A 19,605-nucleotide genomic window follows, 5' to 3' on the forward strand; every position below is an offset into this window, starting at 1 on the left:
AAGCAAAACAGGGGAATTTTTAATTTCATTAATTTCTTTTCTTTAACTTATGGCGAAAATGTGACTACTCCAAGACTAGTTCATAAATGCTAGAAATAACCAAAATTCTTAAAGATGTTTGATGATGTACAACTAGTACTATTATTATTTTTTTTCTGAATAAGCAAAAGAGGGAAGTTTTTAGTTATATTAACATTTTTCTTTATTTTAATAGTGAAAATCTGATTACTTCAAGAATACTTAAAATCGGCTGACAAAAAGTAAAGCAAGAAAATTCTCAGATACGGCGGCCGCTGTAGCCGAATTGGTTGGTGCGTGACTACTATTCGGAAATCACAGAGAGAACGTGGGTTCTAGTCTCGGTGAAACACCAAAATTAAGAAAAACATTTTTCTAAAAGCGGTCGCCCCTCGGCAGGCAATGGCAAACCTCCGAGTATATTTCTGCCATGAAATAGCTCCTCATAAAAATATCTGCCGTTCGGAGTCGGCTTGAAACTGTAGGTCCGGTCCCTCCATTTGTGGAACAACATCAAGACGCACACCACAAATAAGAGGAGGAGCTCGGCCAAACACCCAAAAAGGGTGTACGCGCCAATTATATATATATATATATATATATATTAATATTTTTTGTAATTTAATGATGACAATCTAATTACTTAAGGACCAGTTCAAATTTGCTGAAGATAAGCAAAACAGGGAAGTTCGTAATTAATAATAATTTTTTTAATTGGTGACAATCTAGTTACTTCAAAACTAGTTCAAATTTGCTTGGCAAAAATCAAGCTGAAGATAAGCAAAACAGGGTAGTTCTTAATTAATTAATTCTTTTTTTTACTACTCCAAGTTTGCGAAAAAAGTACCGTTACAAAACTGGTGCTCTTTGCACCGATTTTCGTCATTGGTTCCGAAGAAACCTCGTTATTAAAATTTAGCTTTTGGGTTAGACTTAAATCATCTGGCTTTTACCCATTTTTAAAATTTATTCTCAACTCTTCCGATTTTCGCACAATTTCTGCATGAACTAATAAAGAATAATTGTAATAAAATTATACTCAAAATATATTATGAAGCTTTTACATAATTGTCTGTCCTTCGTATAAAACTTGAAAAAGAGTTTGCTTTGGACTAATTTTTGCAGTCCGTCCGCCCTCCAATATCTACGTGAACTACTAAATTATATTTATAATACATTATAATTACTCGAAACACATTCGCACAGCAAGCTTTTACATGCATTGTGAAGCTTTCATATAAAAATAGAGAAAGCTAAAGCTTTCACTTTTAAGAGCTTTCACATATTTTTTACATGTAACTAAATTTGCTTTGGTAACTAAATTCCACCACTTTTTTGATAAATTTTTTAAATATTGGTTATAAAACCCGTAAGACTTTCACATGAGTCTGCATTGTATTTTTAGTTTTAACACTCATTTGCGCTGTGATTCAGTCAGCATTGGGAAATTGACGCAAAATCCTAGCTGCACCACATTTCCGCACCTTTACACTCATCTCGGTGACTTAGTCACCTCAAAACAAGTGAGATTTCTGAATTCCATTCACAATTTACCACCAACAGTACGGCTGCGAATTCAATTTACGCAAATGATATGCATATTTGCTGGTAGCAAAGTACATTTTACCTGGAAATGCATTTTCCGGTGAGTGGCGGATAAAGATGAGTGGTTTTTTTTCTGTGGTTTTGCCACAGACAAAACCGTACATTTCTACATATAAGTAAGTATGTATGTGCATGCATATGTATACTTACATACATACCGACTGCTGTGCCACTGCGCTGTTATTGATAATCTTAGAAGCTGGTAATGCGGCACATAAGAGCCGATGGGAGTGCAGACAGATGTATGGTGTTTGCGTATATGTATGTATGTATGTACAGATAAAAATTTGTAATTGTCGATATGCAAATCCACAGGGATATACGTACTTGTACTTGCGCAAGTGCAGATTTATTTACAACTGAAATGGTTGGATGTTGACTTCATGTTAAAGCCAGCTTCACGTTACGTGCATGCGTACATACATACATACGTTCATATGTAATATACATACATATGTATGTATGAATATAAGTGCTTTTGACTTCAATTTATACCATCGTAGAGTCGTATATAAAATGAAAAGGAAATTAAAGTATTTCCTGTGAAATGCAATTCTTGGTTGGTTGTTAGATATGCACAGGATTTATTTAAGTGGCAGATATGCGCTTATTTATGTATGTGCCATGTGGATCCATGAAGTTTATGTTAGTGAGAAAACATAAATAAAATATTAAAGGTATTTGAATATGTATGCATGTGCAAATGAAAATATAGCTCTTGATAAGCTCAATACATTGCTTGGTGGATGCCTCTAAGTGGGCAATAAAGAAGGTCAACCAAGAAATACAGCTCGAGGATTTCAAGCCGGAAAGTTCGGTTGCTACCTTTACTGCTGAAGTGGGAATTTTATTTGATTAAAAATTCTATCTTTTAAATAATAAAAAGCGATCACGAAAAAATTTGTATAAAAATTAATTATGAATTGAAATTCGCGTCTTAGGCGGATACCTAAGGTACTGAAAAATTTGTTCGCTTATGGTAGGTGACCGCTTATGAGAAAAGTGCAAAAAAATCAATAATATGCTGTGAGGGAGAGTTAATGTGTTATCGGCGCATTGGTTGATTAAAGTAGTGATTCGTCCAGAATCCAACTAACGCTTTCATACCAATATTGTGGATCCACATCCTCGTTATCAAATGTTAATGGTTATTTACATCCTGACTATATCCAGTCCGTGCGGCTTAAGAACCTTATAAGGTTGTGGACATCTAAGCTTGACAGTTGTTTGAAACTCTCGAACAGTGGTTTACATTCTCTGTTTCCATAAGGCAAGGCATTCACAGAGGGATTCGAAAATTGTTTCCTTGAAGGGTTGAGAGAAAAATAGTTTGTTGTTTAATTCTTAAAGATTTGTTGTATAGTATGTACTGACAAAGTGTCCGCTTAAGAGAGGTGCCCCTTAGGGGAGCGTAAATTGTACATGGAAAAATAAATGCCACGAAATTATATACTGCAATAAAATAATAGAAAGAATCATTTCAAAATATTTCTCTTTTGTATTATAATTTTAAGTTCTTAAGCTCTTAAAAATCACCGCATGCATTGTGTTTCCGAAAAAGTCGTCATAGATATTTAGGGACATTAATATTTATGCAATTTCTGGTTGCTTTGGTTATGTGATTGCATGTTCGAAACTGACCCATTTTTGAGATACTCGATTATTCAAATTATTAAAAAAATTGGTTTTTGTTTATATGCCCACTTTTTTAATATTAATTCGATGGTTAATTTTTTTCTGTTTTAAGGGGTTATATACTCTGTGAGCCTGAAAAAATGGACGATTGTCATACTTTTGTTTAAATATGTTTTAGAACTTTTATTCAAATGAGGCATATATCATACAGAAGGGTAGCTCTCGAAGAATACATTTTGGTATTTTTATTTTAAAAAATGTTATTGTATATTGTTGATATCGCTCCTCCCCCGAAAGGCCGTTTTTTAGAAGAGGCTTGCGGTGATCACGGTAGCGCATGAGCAGCTCAACTGAAATAAAAAAAAAAATAATAAATGATTATTGTAGAAAAATGTTTTTTAGTGAATCTGAACGGTTTATTTACCCAAAAAAAAATTTTCTCGATATGAAAACCGCTTTGCATGAAAAAAATGATTTTTTAGGGGTTGAAAAACTAAAAAATAATTAAATTTAATTCCAGCGAACTATGCAAATATTTATAAAAAGTAAACCGTTCAGTTTCACGAGGTTGTAACTTCGAATAATTAAAAAAAGTTTATGCAAATCGGTCAAAAAGTTTTTGATAAATATTGAACACCGCGACGGTAATTTTCAAAAAAACACGACTTCGACATAATCGCGTCTAAAGTTTTGCGTGCACTTCTCGTTCCAAGAAAGGTCGCGCGCTTCCACGGTCTGTAACTTTCGTTCTAGTGCTCCGATCTTCATGATTTTTTGAATTTATATTTTTAAGATGATGCACTTTTAGAATATGCTATAAAAAAAATTTCGATTTTTTAGTCCAACACAAGGTATATAACCCCATAAGTCACATATGACTTCTTTCAAAACCCTCTTGTGGGCCACATAAGGCTCATTAGACAGGATTGGTTAAACTAAAGAAAATACCGCGTAAGCGGCTTGCTTGATTAGTCAATCTCTAGATTTCTCTATGTTTATTCAAAATGCGACTCTTAAAAATTATTGGTAAAACGTTTGCTAACTGGCCGAACTACATATATGGAAATGACTTCGGAGCGCCAAAGGGCATAAGGACAAAGTAAGAAACTCCTCAGGATTACCATAATGGCATGCTGTTTCTGGCAATCGGATGTCAAATAACCGAGTTATAATGAAAAGCCATTGCGGCAGCTTGTAGAATATTTTTGTTTTGTTTTTCTATGGTGCGGCAAGCCTCTTAATATAAGCTCTAAATGTAGCAGTGAGATTTAAGAACTTCAATTTGATATCCGATATTTGTTTTTGGTCCGATCGACCCGGTTTAATATATGTATGTATACCTACATATGAACCACCTTCTAGCAAAGAATCTTGCATTATGTCTCTATGGAGCTTTGGCGAAAAAATCAAAATAAAAATAAAACTGTAACTGCTGTCGGTTTTGATTGCCTCTTTGTCGTCAACTGTCGTTACGCGTGGCATTTCACAACAGCCAGCCAGTTAGCGGTCCAGCCCATGCGGCATGTTGCGTGCGCCGGCTGTCTTCCCTGCCACTCACGCGTTCATCAGCAACAAAGAAAATCTACATTCACACACATGGTGATACTTCATACTTCTCGCACTCATTCATCATATTTGCCGTTTAGGTTGTATTTGTTAGCTATTTGTTTATTTAAAAATTGTCATGTTTATTTTGCCAATTTCTTGTTGATTTTAAAATTTATAAGCGAGTGTGGATTAACCGCATGCATACATACATATATGTGTGTTCGAATCTGAATTGCGCGCCTGTCGACGCCATCACGCTTTTGCGCTTTGCCACTTTGCACTAAATTTCTGCGTAAATATTGTCATTGTTAATTGACTCGTCTGCTGCTGCTGCTCTAGCCGCTGCCTCCAATTGCGAGCATTCGAAAATATATGCACACTCACGTCTGTATGTATGTATGTATGTATGTACGCATAAATATGTTAATGTATGCGTTTATTTACGCAGCGTATAATATTCACATGAAACTGTAAGAAATCTTTTGAATAAATTATAAGCAAAGCAAAGCACCAAAACGCCTCAAACTCTCAGTAGGTGGCAGTGACAGTGGCAATAAGAGTGACGCTGGTTGGTTGGTTGCCTTTGTCGCTTTCTATGCTTCCCTCTGCCGCTTACACTTTATTATAATGCTTTTAGTGCATTGTCGGTTTATTCTTTACTTTATTTGTAGTAACTTCTTTGTGTTGCTTAGTATTGAATTGCAACAGCAGCGTCCCTACACAGTTTCTGTGGCTGCTATTATAAAATGTTTGAAAAAATAAGCACATAAAAGAAAAAGTGGCAAGAATCACTGGTAACAATAATAAAATGAATACATTCATATACATATGGACGTATGTATGTATGTGTATGAAATCCTGTAGCGCCAATGCGTTTTTATTACTGCTTGGACTGTCGTAAAATCGCACTTAAACGCTATGCAAATTCGGCTGGTACACCACCGACTCAGCTATACTTCTAAGACACTAAAGTTATCCATTTAATGTGGATTTAGTTGCGAAAACTACGTAGTGTTTTTTTTTCCTTTTTTTACTTTTAGTCAAGTGCATTAAGATCCGCTGGTGGAAATGCGTTTAAAACGAACTTTTCTTTTTACGATTATTGAGTTTCTCAGTGAAATTTCTTGGGGAGGGGATCCACATATCAGACATTTTAAGAGTTCCAAAATGTCTTTTTTATATGGATTTGTGTATACGTATGTTTATATTTATATTATTATCTGCATATATATGTAACTAGAATGACGTATGCATGTGAAAAAAGTTCGTGCATTTGTTATAGGAGAAAATGTGCTACACCGTTGAGAAAAAAAAATTATTAAAAATCTACAAGAATACTGAGCCACTTCCAACTCCTACGTTTTATGGTACTAGAATTTAAAGAGCTATAAAAAGTTCGAAATTTTTATAAACATTTTTCACATTTTTATAAATCATGTTAATTCAATTTTAAAATTGCATTAAAAGGGTCTTTGCTCTAGAATAAATTAAATTTTCGGAACTAAAATAAATAATTAAAATTAATTAAAAGACCAAACAAAATTAAAGTTACAGTAGAAACTCGATTCCTCTACGTAATGAAAACCGTGCTCGGTGCAAGTTTCGAGGGTGGCGCAAGTACTGAGGTTTTTATTTCCATAGAAATTAAAATATGTTTTTTTTTTACTGGCATCAGAGGTCCTCCTCTTGTCCTATTTTTGGTAATCACATTGCCTTCGATCTAACGGTAGTCAAATATCCAGCCTTAAGACTGTGAGATTTTAAATGTCCTGCTTTAAACCTTAAATCCTAACATCCAAATTTATTTTTTTATCATATCTTATGAAAGAGAAGTACTTTTGAGCTAAAATTTGCTACGGCGCTTCATTCGTGCATCGCGTTCAAATACCTTTGCGAGTATACAATTAACCTTAGTAGTGGTAGAAAAACTTACGTTAGGGTAGGTAGCCTCGCTGATCTGTAAAAAGATCTCGATTAGATCTTTAGGGTCCATTGTGTTGCCAGTGCTATGTATTTGAAGTCGAAGATATTTTATGTATAATAATTTTTAATGCACGTCTTTGCGAGTTTTAACAAGCCGTTCAGCTTTTTGTCAGGCATGCCCTTCAAGAATGAAAAATATGTTTATCTACGCACATTTGTCGAGTCCTACAAAGAGCAGGGCAGTGGCAAAGAAGGTTTTCCTCTACTTCTAGTATTCGCTCGTTACCTTTTTTACACGCAACGCTCTGGACTACTCCCACTTTGGCTGCATACTCCAACCAATATAAATAATATGATGAGATAAAGTTTACTGTTTTCTTATTCCAAGTCCTTAGCATAATTTTGGCAGTTTTGTACGAGGTTGAGTTTGCTCATAACGACTACGTTTTCAGAGCTAGTTTCTTGTTTAGTTCCGTTTGCAGTAAGAAGAGTGAGGGGCTTATGTCTGACGTACTCAATCTCGGCAAGCAAATACCTAACTTAGCGGGCTCATCTCCTCTCTCAGTTCCTTTAATTCCTTTGTGTCCTGATATCCAGCAAAGAGTGGCCTACCCATTGGATCTGCATTGTTGAACACATTCCGAGTTATTGCAAGGAGCCATAATTGCTTTAATAGCAGCTTGGCTATCAATGAAAATGTCTGCCCGAGTATTAAGAGGAGTTAATTCCAAAGCTAATTCAGTTACTTTTGTTGCGCCATAAATTTCAACTTGAAATATGCTTCAATAATTAGAGAGTCTGAAAGACTTTTGGAGATCGAATGGGGGACTAAAGACAGCCGCTCTTACTCCTTCCGCCATTTTGTACTTATTTGTAAAGAAATTTTATGAAAGGTTATTGGATTTTAGACCTTTGTGCCATCCATTTTGCTCTATAATGACGCTAGGCTGTATGCCTGATTTTCCGCTTGAATGATCTTCCAGAATGTTGCTGTCGCCAGAAAGAGAGTAGAAAAGATAGGATTTACAAAATTCGCGTTAAAATCATGCAATTAGTGATTATGCCGACTTTTTCACATGAATCAATTTTATAATAAAAGAATATTTATCTTTATACACCTCTAATTGGTCCTTGTGCAACTAGGACCATACTAGTCACTTTCGAACTAGTATTGGTCATTTTATAATACAAGAAAATTTATTTTATATGCACCTCTAATTAGTCCTTATGCAATTAGTACTTTTCTAGTCACTTTCGAGACAGTATTGGTAATTTTATATTAAAATAATATTTATTTTGTATGCACCTCTAATTGGTCCTTAAGCAACTAGTAAAACTGTAGTCGCATTCGAACTATGATATTATTGGTAATTTTATAATAAAATAATATTTATTTTGTATGTAGCTCTAACTGGGCCTTGAACAACTAGTGCCCTACTAGTCACATTCGAACTAGTATTGGCCATTTTATAATAAAGGAGTATTTATTTTGTAAGCACCTCTAATTGGTCCTTGAACAACTAGTGCCCTACTAGTCACTTCCGAACTAGTATATTTTCTACCATCTTATAACAGTTCATGAACTAGAATGCCTGTATTCTTGTGTTTAAGTTAGTTTCATTAAGAAAAAAATATTTTTTAGCATTTAGAATATTTCTGTATTTTTTTTAATAAAAATCGTCTACATCGAAATAAATTTGCAGTGCGAGCGCAGTTGCTAGTTTATATATCTATCATATTGTATCATGCAACTAAAAACATGAATATTGTAGAGGACATACATATGTACACACATATAAGCATGGTATTTCGTGCTCATCATTTTGCTGAAGCTCAGGGTGCAGCACACCAACACTCATTACCATATTTCATACTCAGCTCTTACGACATCAGGCACTTGCCTTCAGGAACACGTGTTGAAGAGATTCATTCTAATATGAATGCATTTTTTTTTGTTTTTGTTATTTTTTTTTTGTAAGTTTGTGTAATAAAACACGTTTCGTGCTTAAACACAGAAATCTAGCTTACGGAAAGTAGTGAGCAAATGCTGCACGTGTTGGGAAGTGTGAAAATTAGAGCACACTCATACATGCATACTCGTACACACATATAAATATAACTGAATATAAGATGTAAAATATTTACATTTAATGCCCTTCCGTTGCGAATGGTCACCACTGCTGGTATGAAGGCATGACTGCGAGTGGGGGCCCAACGAAGCATAGGAACGGCGGCCGCGAGTGTGAAAGAAAGTAAAAACAGTGAAGCAAGAGTTGCGAAGTCTGACAAGTTGAATGGAAAATGAAAAATGAAAAACTAAAAATGTAAAAAAAGAAAGAAAGTGAAAACGCTTGTGGGAGTGAATCACTACCAAAATGAGCTGCGGCAACAAAACTTGCTCCGTAATTCTAATTTAATATTTCGATTCATTGCAAGTGTGCGCAAAAGAGTGAACTACTAGAAGGAATGAAAAGAAAATACGAAATTGGCCTGAATTGAAAATTTTCATTCAAAAGACCTTATGACACTAAAAAAAAGACATTGAAAATTAATTTTATAGAGCCCTTTACATTTCCACTTTAATTCTTATGAAGCAAATTTTTTAAACAAAACTTCCTTTCAGAAAGTATTTAAACAAAAGACGATGATGTAGTAAAAATTTGAATTAATTTTATGAATGAGAGTGAATTTTGAATTGAACATTAAGGCTTAGTTGAAATTCAGCTCAATTTGTTTGAAAAGAAGAGTGAACAAAGAACAAAAACACAAAAAAAAAAAAAATTCAATAAAAATAAACAAAAATAAGACTCAACAATACCTTCATTGAATTAATTAAAACGTGTAGTTGCGTAAGGAAGCATAATCCAACGAAAGCTATTATGAAAGTGCATACAATAACAAGTCAATTACAGTTTTTAATATTAAAATCCAAAGCAAAAGTCAAAACAAAAGCGGTGCAGCAACACCAGCCACGGCAGCTGTTAATTAAATTTCCAAGGCAACAGCAACAGCAACCGCAACAACAACAACAACAAACAATAAAACAAACAGCGAATGCAGCTGCAGAAAAAGCACACAAGCAACAAAAAGAACTAAGCAAAGAACAACAACAACAATATCAACAACGCAACACCGAGGACGACGAGCATTTGTGGTGCAACAATTTTACTTCACTGCAATTGAAACGTAGCAAATTGGCTATCATAGAACTGATAGATTTGCTGCGGCTAAAGTCGACCCAGTTGGTCAACGACGCAGTGCCAGAAAATAAATCAAAATTAAATTCTTTAAGACGGAGGGACTAACATTCGCATTGCTGGCGGGCCCCATGGGCCAGGCTGCAAGTATGTGCCGATTTCGTGGATGTCGATATAAAAAGAATAAGACTACTAAGAATACAACAACAACAACTGCAGCTACAACAGCGGCAGAAACCCCAGAGGCAACAACAACAAAGGCTGCAAGCTCGACAACGGCAGCGACAACGACGCAAAGTTTGCCCGAATCAGGTGAGGCGGCAGATTATACAATTACATGTAAAGGGTCAGTTTAAATGACTTGAGGTGGGGAATGGGAGTGTATGGGGGGACACTTGAATTAGTTAATAATGAGAAAATAAAGTTATTATTTGTCTATTAAAGTTTTGAATTGAATGAATATACTAGGAAATTCGCTGACTTGCATTCTGCTGGCAGAGAGCCGATGATGACGGGGCGTATGAGTAACTTGCAACGTTTTTAGTAGAGAACGGCTGAACGTGAATTTTTTAAAGCCGAACCGAAACGAGCTTGAGTCAATTTCAGCCGAAGTCGAACGGAAACGGAACATTTGAAAGAGCCTACGTATTATAACAACCATCTTGTTTAAAAATCCCTTATTTGTATTACTAAAAAAAAGTAAAAAACTACATCAAGTCTGAATCACATTACTCTCAGTGGTAAGAAATTTTAAAGTTGATAAAATTTTTTAATAAAAAAATTTAGAAAAACGCTTGGTCGAAATGTATTAAAACATTTTTTGCAAAATATTATATAAAAATTTTAAAAACGTATAATGGAGCAAGTTTTGAAAATAAAATTCTTATGGCATTGTTCCGTAACATTTCTTTAATAATTTTTTTTTAAACTTTAATATTAAATAACTTTAAGGCGAAACTTTAAAAAGTTATTGAACATGGTTTTGATTTCATTTTTTTTTCTTTGTACTTATTTGCTGGAGCAAACTGATTGTCTTATCATCAGATGTAAAAAAAATATTTGCCAAAATAATATAATAGTCTTATTTAAAAAGCAAAAAAAAGTATTAAGATAAAAAAAAACAAAATTTCACATAACAAAATTAAATGAAGAATTCCATGTAAAACATCAAAATTTTAAAAATCTACTATAGTTTTCTCTATTTTTAAATAAAAATCTCATTGAATTATTCTGGAGTTTTTTTATTATCCTATGAGCTTACAATTTAAAACTAAAGTTTCTACTTATAAAATTATTCGTAATTTGATTGGACTCCATGTTTAGTTTCTATCTCTTTTTGTATTTTTTAGTCACGACAGCAAACTTAAATTCATCGATGCTAGTGTCCAAAAAATTTTAATCGTTTTTCTTTTAAATATCAGATTTACAATTAACGAAAATTTATAAATTTTGTTGTTTGTAAAATTTAAAAATTTTAAAAACTAATCAACAGAAGAATTTATTGTCGTATGTAAAAATTTTTGAAATTTAATTTTTTCTTTTAAATATTTTAAATAAAAATGCTTATTGATTTATTCTGCTGTATTTGTTTCTAATTTTCGCCAACTAGAACTTTAAGAAAACCCTCACAAAAAAAAAAAAAAAACAAAAACAAAAACGAAAACACTTAGAAACACTCTCTCCAAAAAATGATCGAAATTGTATTGTTTTTGCGTATACTAATTTGACTGCAGTAAACTGCTAGCCCATTGGCGCCTTCATCGTAGTTTTTATTCATTGCAGCGAACGTCCATTGTCAGCACCGCTAAGTGCACTTTACAGACTTTTTCTATCGCCTTTCACTGGCCTAATTTCCGCTTTGTATGCCTCAACTTTTTATGATACTCTTCATATAAGAAATAAAATTCGTTTGTTAAGATATATTAAATGCAAAGAGATGAAAAATATTTGAAACGGAAATAAAGCCAAGCACTTAAAAATGTGTGAGATTTACGTGTGTGTAGTAAATGGAAGAATGTAAATGTAAAGAAAAAAATGCCGAATAAAAGCAAGACCAAAAAAAAACCAAATATTGTAAAACTTAAAAAGAATAATTTTATAAAAGCAACACCAAAGTAAAACCTTATAAAAGCCAGCATGTTGCCACAGGCATGCATACCTCGGTTGCCGGATAATGAAAAAAGCTGGCGCATATTTTAGTGCATAAATTGCATGAACATGCGGCTAAGTACAAAGGAAGGAAATGCACAGACTACAAAACCCACAGACAGTAAAAAGCGCAGTAACGCGCGTTGGCAGGGAATTTGGCGTCAACGAAATTTGTGGAACTCCAAAGACTCATTCGTTATTTTTGTGCAAGAGATTTTGCCAAAAACGTATGAGGATGAAATATTATTTAAAAAGAAATTCCATTGTCGTAATTTTAACTATTTTGTGTTATTCCACATCAAAAATGTGCTGGTAGTCTGAAATATTTAAGAGATTTTTTTTTGTATATTTTATGATAATTTAAAGTTGTGGTAGCTGTATAAATAAACTTTGTGGCTTATATTCTATTCTGTGGCAGACTTACATAAACACAAATAAATATGTATAATATAAATATATAATTTGAACATTTTATGCCTTGCTTATACATATGGTTGTTGCCGCCTTCCTAACTTTTGCATTGAAAGTACAACTAAAAGCGCGATTGGGGCAGAGTTACGCTCATGCGCCGTCTTTAAGGAGAAGAAAGCAAAGTCAAAAAGTTAATATAATTAAAAAATACAATGCGTTAAATAACCGTAGCACTAGCACTTATTGGCAAATAAAAGACTTTTATAGAAGGTGGCGCAAAACTAATCATCGAATTTTGGGTTGTACTAATTAAAAAAAATTGTTTTGATCCTTATGCTCCTTTACATGCTCCATTGCTTGTCTGTTTGTGTACTGCAGTTGCCCAATCTATAAGTTCCAAATATGATTGACGTACGGCGTCGGTTGCAAAAATTATAGACTTTTCAATGGACAAAATTCGCAAGATTGCAGCAGAAAAAAAAATTGTTAAAAATCAATGCGATTTTTGAGCTACCTCAAACTTACGCTTTGTTAGAACAAAATTCAATGTGCTATAAAACTGAATACCTAGAATTTTCTTTAAAATTATTATCGAAAATTTTTTAATTTTAATGAATATTTGTTCAAATTTGTTAAATTTTTGTGAGTTTTGTACAAAATTTTTTCTTTGAGTTTAAGAGGAGTCCCACAACTTATTTTGCAAAAACGCGCAGTACAGATGGAGCTCCATTTCTTCATATGCCATTTCGAAAATCCTTTGGCCGCAGTAAAACGAACGTAGGACTCTGAAAATACCACTGACCATTAAATTTCTTAACTCGTAGCTGTGTTTACCGGTTATTGGACGATAGGCTTCTTCTTCTTGATTGACGCGATAACCGCTTACACCATTTTGGCAAAATTTAACAAAGCGCGCCAGACATTTCTTTCTCGTGCTAACCGACGCCAGTTGGAAACACCAAGTAAAGATCACTCTTTGGAAAGATCAAAGCAGTGGATTTTTTTTTGTTTTTTGGTGGGTGAGGTAGGGTTCAAAATGCCTTCGCATTTACATCGACCGTCGTCTACTGTCGTGTTGTGTGGCCACTAAAACGACCCCTGCAAAGGTCCAAAAATCTTTCTTAGAATCTTTTTCTCAAACACTCCATGTGACGCCTCATCGGTTGTTGTCACCGTCAAAGCTTCTGCGTCACACGTTAGGACGGGCATTATGAGATCCTTATAAAGTGTGAGTTTTGTTCGTCTTTTTTACTTCTCAATTACCTACTTAGGCCAAAGTAGCACTTGTTAGCAAAAGAGATTCTCCGATGAGGGTTTCTAGATGAATGAAGTCTCTTACAACCTCGAAATCATAACTGTTAACAGTGACGTGGGTGACAATACGCGAGTGCGCTGACTGTTTGTTAGATGGTAAGAGGTACTTCGTTATGTCTCCGTCTACCATCAGATCCAAAAAAGTTAGTATTGTCATATAATTCCCATTGCAGAAGCTGTGGGGACCTTTCAGAGAAGAATAATATTGAGCATTTTCTCTGTGAATGTCCGAGCTTGGCAGCTAGACGATTAAGGTCACTGGGTGCTCCTTTCTTCGACAGCCTGAAACAGTGCGCCAACTTAAATCCCATCGATGTTTTTCATTTCGTCAACAGCTCTGGGTCGCTGTATATATCTGCCCGTTATAGGTCTCCTAATGGTATTAAAACGGCACTTTAGTGCTACTTGGGGAGTACCAGAGTGGTACTTCAATGACTTCGCCTACCTACTTACCTTCCTCAATAAGAAGTTTATAATGAAAGGAAAAATTGAACTTGCATTAAATTAAAGCTATAAAAATAAATTATAATTGATTTCCTCATTTACTTACGTTTTCACATACATCCGTACTCACATTCTCGTAATATTTTCCCAAGCCGCCAATTTGCCAAGTTTGCAAATGCATTAGAGGTCATACAAATGTGTACGAATGTTGGCAGCTGCGGTGCCAAAGTTAACCTGCATACTTAAGGGGTTACGCCACTCTAGCTACTGTAAAAAAGCAGTTTTTTAAGGATTTTTTTTACATTGAAAGAAAGGTGCTAGGAAAAAACTTTTTAAGTATATTATTAAGCATGTATTTAAGTGTAATTACAAATATTTTTATTGAAAAATATTACAAAATGGCGCCTTTGGAGTGAATCTCTGAACGCGCCCTGCGAAAAAGGCACTTCACGGCACGCAGTACAACTGACGTAAATGTCAACCTAAACCAAATTAAAAAAATTCTTCTAAATCGACGTGAGTATAGCTGTAGAAATACGTACGGGATTTTAGAAATATTGAAATTTGTGTATTTTGCAGATGTTTGAAGTCAAAAGTAGAATTTTTCGTCTAAAATGGAACCGTTAATTGTTTATAAAAATTTTTCTAATTAATTAATAAAAAAATCCGTACGTATTTCAGTGCGGAATAATGTTCTAAAGATCCTTGTACAATTACAAGTGAAAATATTAAAAATTGTTTGAGTTATGCTGCTTGCAGTTTTGAAAAATCACGTTTTGAGATAAACACGGTTTAAATTTGAATAGTCGGTTCAGAGACGTCAGAGGCGCTCGCGCAAAAGTGCGAAATATTAGAGATAAACATTTTTTTCACGCATAGGACTTTTTGTTTTATATTCTAAAGAGTTTAAAGCATCTTTTAAGCAAAAAAAAAAAATTCGATATTTTGAAAATCCTAGAGTGGCCTAACCCCTTAAACGAAAACAAATCAGTGCCAAAAGAATTTCCAACCAGCAATACATTTTTTTTACACATCGATGCATGCAATTTTCATATTCGAGTTTAAAGTGCAGTTGAACCCAAATGAAAAACTAAAAGTTATGGGACCAACAAACATAGGCACATACCTAGGGATATATTATCCCCATGCACAGATTGCAGACGGCATTCATGTATTAATTTGAATATGATAGGGAAAAATAAAACTTCCCCGTATGAGTTTACAGGCATTCATTTAATTTCGTAAATTCACATACCAAACACGTTTTTGCTTGTGTTTGTGTACGTATAAAAATAATTTAAGTTTGTCGGTATGACGCAAATGACTTTAACGAGCTTTTTGGCTGCCTTGCAATGTATGACATGCTTTGTTTAATTTTCTTCTTTTTTTTTGTTTTTTTCTTGTTTTTGTTTGCTCCTGTTGCTGTTGCTACTGCCAATCCCAAATTGTGCCGCACCCAAACGAATTGCACTGCCTGCTGCTCCAGTACCACTCGTACAAATTTAATTTAATCCTTTATGCACTCAAATTACAATTTGCTGAGTTGACTGGACGGACGCTATAAAGGAGGGCGGGGATAAATAAATTCCAAGGATTTTTTGTGGTACGCAGATGAGTGTGTTTTTTGTCGACTTTGTTACATACTTTCATGCTTTTACCCAAGCGGGGAAGCGTTGGAGATATGCAGGTCTATGGGGGATTCTCCAATGGCTGGATGAGTTTTTACCAAGCCTGTGTACGTAAAAGGTTTAGCGCGAATGTGTAAGTACATATGTGGATGCTTACAGTCACACATACTAACAAGTGGACATACTTTTTCCATGTATGTATGTGCGTATGTATGCATGTTCCTCTTAATATGAATATATATACATTTTTGGTGCTCTCATACGCACATGCATTTCTGTGTTCCCATTTGGTTGTATTGTCTCTAGATGTCAGCAGTTTTTGCATTCTAACGAAATCGCTAACTCATTTGCAGCAGCTCTGCAGTGCCGACGAAAAAGGAGGGAAGTAGAAGATTAAATTTTTTTTGTGAAACTGGGCGTCCTGAGTATAAAATGGTTAAATTAGACCTTTTAAGATTATTATTTCAGGTAGTTTAATGGTGATGGTCGCCATAGCCAATGGGTCGCACCAAATGAAAGAAACATGTTTTTCTAATAGTGGTCACCTCTTGGCAGACAATGGCAAATGTATGTCTGTCATCATGAAAAAATAGCTGCTGTTAGAAGGTGGCCGAGTTTTTTCCGTACTTTCCAATATAATATGCAACAAAAAGCTTAACAGTTTGTCAAGCAATACAAATTTTATAATTAAAAAAAAATTTTAATTGTGAAATTTTTCTTGAAGTTTTCAAATAACTGAACTTCAGTGTTTATTCATAGAAATATCCATAGAAGCTGAGGTAAAAATAGGAGAAAATAAATATTTTTTATAGCAATTTTTTTGTACTTTCAATAAAATATACAACAAAAATTTCAAAAATTTTCTTAATAAAAAATTTGCTAAAAAAAATTCAAAAAATTGGTTCAGTAAAAAAATTTCAAAATCTAAAGCAAAAAAAGTATTTTAAATTGTCACATTTTGTTTGGAATTTTCAAATAATTTAATTTAAGTCTTTTCATAGACGTGTCCATAAAAGGTCTAGTAAAAATAAGAGAAAATAAAAATTTTTTTTAGTAATGTAATATACTTTCTGTACTTCTGCACTTTCTGTACTTTCCAATAAAATATACAACAAAAATTAAAAAAATTCGAAAAATTTGCGTAGCAGAAAATTTTAGAAATTTGTTTAAAATTTCAAAAATTTTTTTTAATAAAAAGTTTAAAAAAATTTGTTTAGTAAAAAATTCAAAAAATTAGTTTAGTAAAAGTTTTTGAAATTAACTTAGTAAAAAATTAAAAAAAAAGAAAACAACTTTATTTTAAATTCGGATATTTTTTTTGAAATTTTCCTTTTAAAATGGTATTGGAAGACTGCATTCAAGGTCAAATTTTAATTTTGCAATTTTTTTTCTTTCTTTGGTACTATTTTAAACAAAAAGTTTAAATAATTTTTTGTAATGAAAAAATTTATTTGTTTTTCTAAGGAAACAATTTTTAAATTTTTTTTTCTAATGAAAAAAAAAATTTTTAAAGTGCAAAATTTTTAAATTTTTTTTTTATTTTTTTATGAAAAAATTATTTTTTTTTTTAATTTTTTTTTTATTTTTTTTTAATGAAAAAATAAATTTTTATTTTTAATTTTTTTTCTATTTTAACAGTTTTGAACTCTTTTAATTGAACGCAAATGCATGCTTGGAAGTTTGCCTTTTTTACATATCTTATCAGAAAGTTTTATCACAAAGCTTACAATTTTTTTATGAGAATTTTATCATTTTAAAATGATATTTGAAAAGTGCGTTCAAGCTCCAAATTCAATTTTGAAAATTTGTCTCCTGATAAAAAATTTGGTATCAATTTGAAGAAAGCGTTCAAATAATTTTTTTATTGAAAAAATGTTTTTTTGTTTTTTAATTTCGATAGTTTTGAACGTTTTTAGTTAAATTCAAATGAAAGCTTTGAAAGTTTTCCTGTTAAACATTTTTTTGTCAGAAATTGCCGAAAAAATGATACAGAAAATATGTATGTGGGTTTCCATCAAGCCGATTATTATTTGAATTACAATTCAAAGACAAAAGACTTGCACAAAAAATGTAAAATAAATCCTTGCAGTCACTCAATATTTGCATCCCGTTTTTGAATAATTTTTTTATTTATATTTATAATAGGCCATCTTCTCGAATTTTCCTTAAAATTGAGGTGACTTCATCCCGTTTTATGCGGATCCACTTGTTGTATTTTGTCCCATATGTTCAAATATTATCAGGGCTAATAGTTGCATACATCTAATCGTTCAAATACGTATAAATATTTACTAACATATATTTTTTATAATTATAAATATTTTTTTAACAACACGAGGCGTAAATAAACGCTACAACTTGAACTCTTAAACTGATGCCACTTTTTGTATTTTGATAACTGTTTACGTTCGAAGGCTTTAATAGTGTCAAATGATGTTAGCTACGTGGATACGTATAACTATTTTGCGTTGGTCTCTGTTTATTTAATATTTCAAGCTTTCGGTCTGTTTTCGAGCTATCAACTTTGTATATAAATATTTTATTTATATGTCATAAACTTTACGCTAAGGCAAATATTTTTGTTTATACTGGTAGTTCGGTAGGCGCACACCAGAGATGCGACTATTAGTGTACCATAAAAGCGGGATCCCGGAATAGTCATGGAATATAATTTTCATAAATTGTGTTTTTCGATAAAAGCTAGCAGCATTTTAACATACCATGAAATCAAGATCCCGGTGTTACGGGACTCTTTTCCCCAACATACACTAATGGGCGTGAGCCAAAGCGTACGCGTGATTAAATCACGTGCTTCGAATATCACCTCATGCAACAAGAGGCACACCACAAATTGAAGCAGAAACTGGACCTGAACACCTTTCAACGGTGCATGCCCCAGTCTTTTACTTACATATTAGACTGCACAAACAAAATTATTCTCATTTGAATATCATTTATTTGAACAAACTTCATCAATTTCTACCGCTTATTTGTACTACACAAATTCACTACTTTCTATCATAATTTAATTAACTAATAGCCCCATGCGTTTCTTTCTCTTCTTGCAGGCTTACAGCTGCGAAGCATTGAAGAGCCGGGTTCGCAGTACCAAACACAAGCACACCATCACCACCACCACACAGGCCGAATGCCTGCGGCGGAGCAGGGGGGCACAGGGTGCGTAATCTTTGATAGCGCCAATGCGTTAAGTCCGCGCACCGGTGTCCCCCTGCAACTGCAAACTTCGCAACATCAATATCAATACCAACAGCAACAACAAAACCCGCACACCATGCAACATACAACACAGAAAGGCTTTGATGCCGAACAGGCGCGCATGGAAGCGTGGATGGATGAGAATCAAGAATTTGTACAGGATTATTTTATAAGGTAAGTGTGCGCGTATGCAAATGTGCATGTAAAGAATAAAATTATAAGCACCGACTTAATAAAAGGGAGCACTTAAAGGATTAAATAGCTAAAAGTTTGTATGGAAGTGGAAAAGTTGCACGAATATGCAGGTAGGCGCGGAAAAATGCAGCTGGATGTCGTTGAAATGCTTGTGAGTGACTATTTCAAACTCGAGCTTGCATAAAATCCATCTAAGTGCCCTACTGCTGCCATAGAAAAGCGAATAATACGAAACTAGTTACATGCGCCTGTGTTCAAAGTGAAAGAAGCGCAAATTGCCAGGTATTTTTTTATCCATTAACAAATTTGTTTTAATATATTTT

The 19,605-nt window shown here is 33.6% G+C and overlaps 1 protein-coding gene across 2 annotated transcripts in view; it reads left to right on the forward strand.

The window, feature by feature from the left end:
* The window catches only part of LOC129246917 (dual 3',5'-cyclic-AMP and -GMP phosphodiesterase 11), a 168,404-nt gene that overhangs the window by 88,506 nt on the left and 60,293 nt on the right, over positions 1-19,605 (forward strand). For both annotated transcript variants that reach the window (XM_054885659.1, XM_054885660.1), the window contains exons 2-3: positions 9,353-10,238; positions 18,940-19,261. In XM_054885659.1, the coding sequence (XP_054741634.1) occupies positions 10,058-10,238; positions 18,940-19,261 (503 nt within the window). In that variant the 5' untranslated portion in view covers positions 9,353-10,057. The remainder of the gene's footprint in view (positions 1-9,352; positions 10,239-18,939; positions 19,262-19,605) is intronic.

Source organism: Anastrepha obliqua, chromosome 5 (assembly GCF_027943255.1).
Source record: "Anastrepha obliqua isolate idAnaObli1 chromosome 5, idAnaObli1_1.0, whole genome shotgun sequence".
NCBI classification, from domain to species: Eukaryota; Metazoa; Arthropoda; class Insecta; order Diptera; family Tephritidae; genus Anastrepha; species Anastrepha obliqua.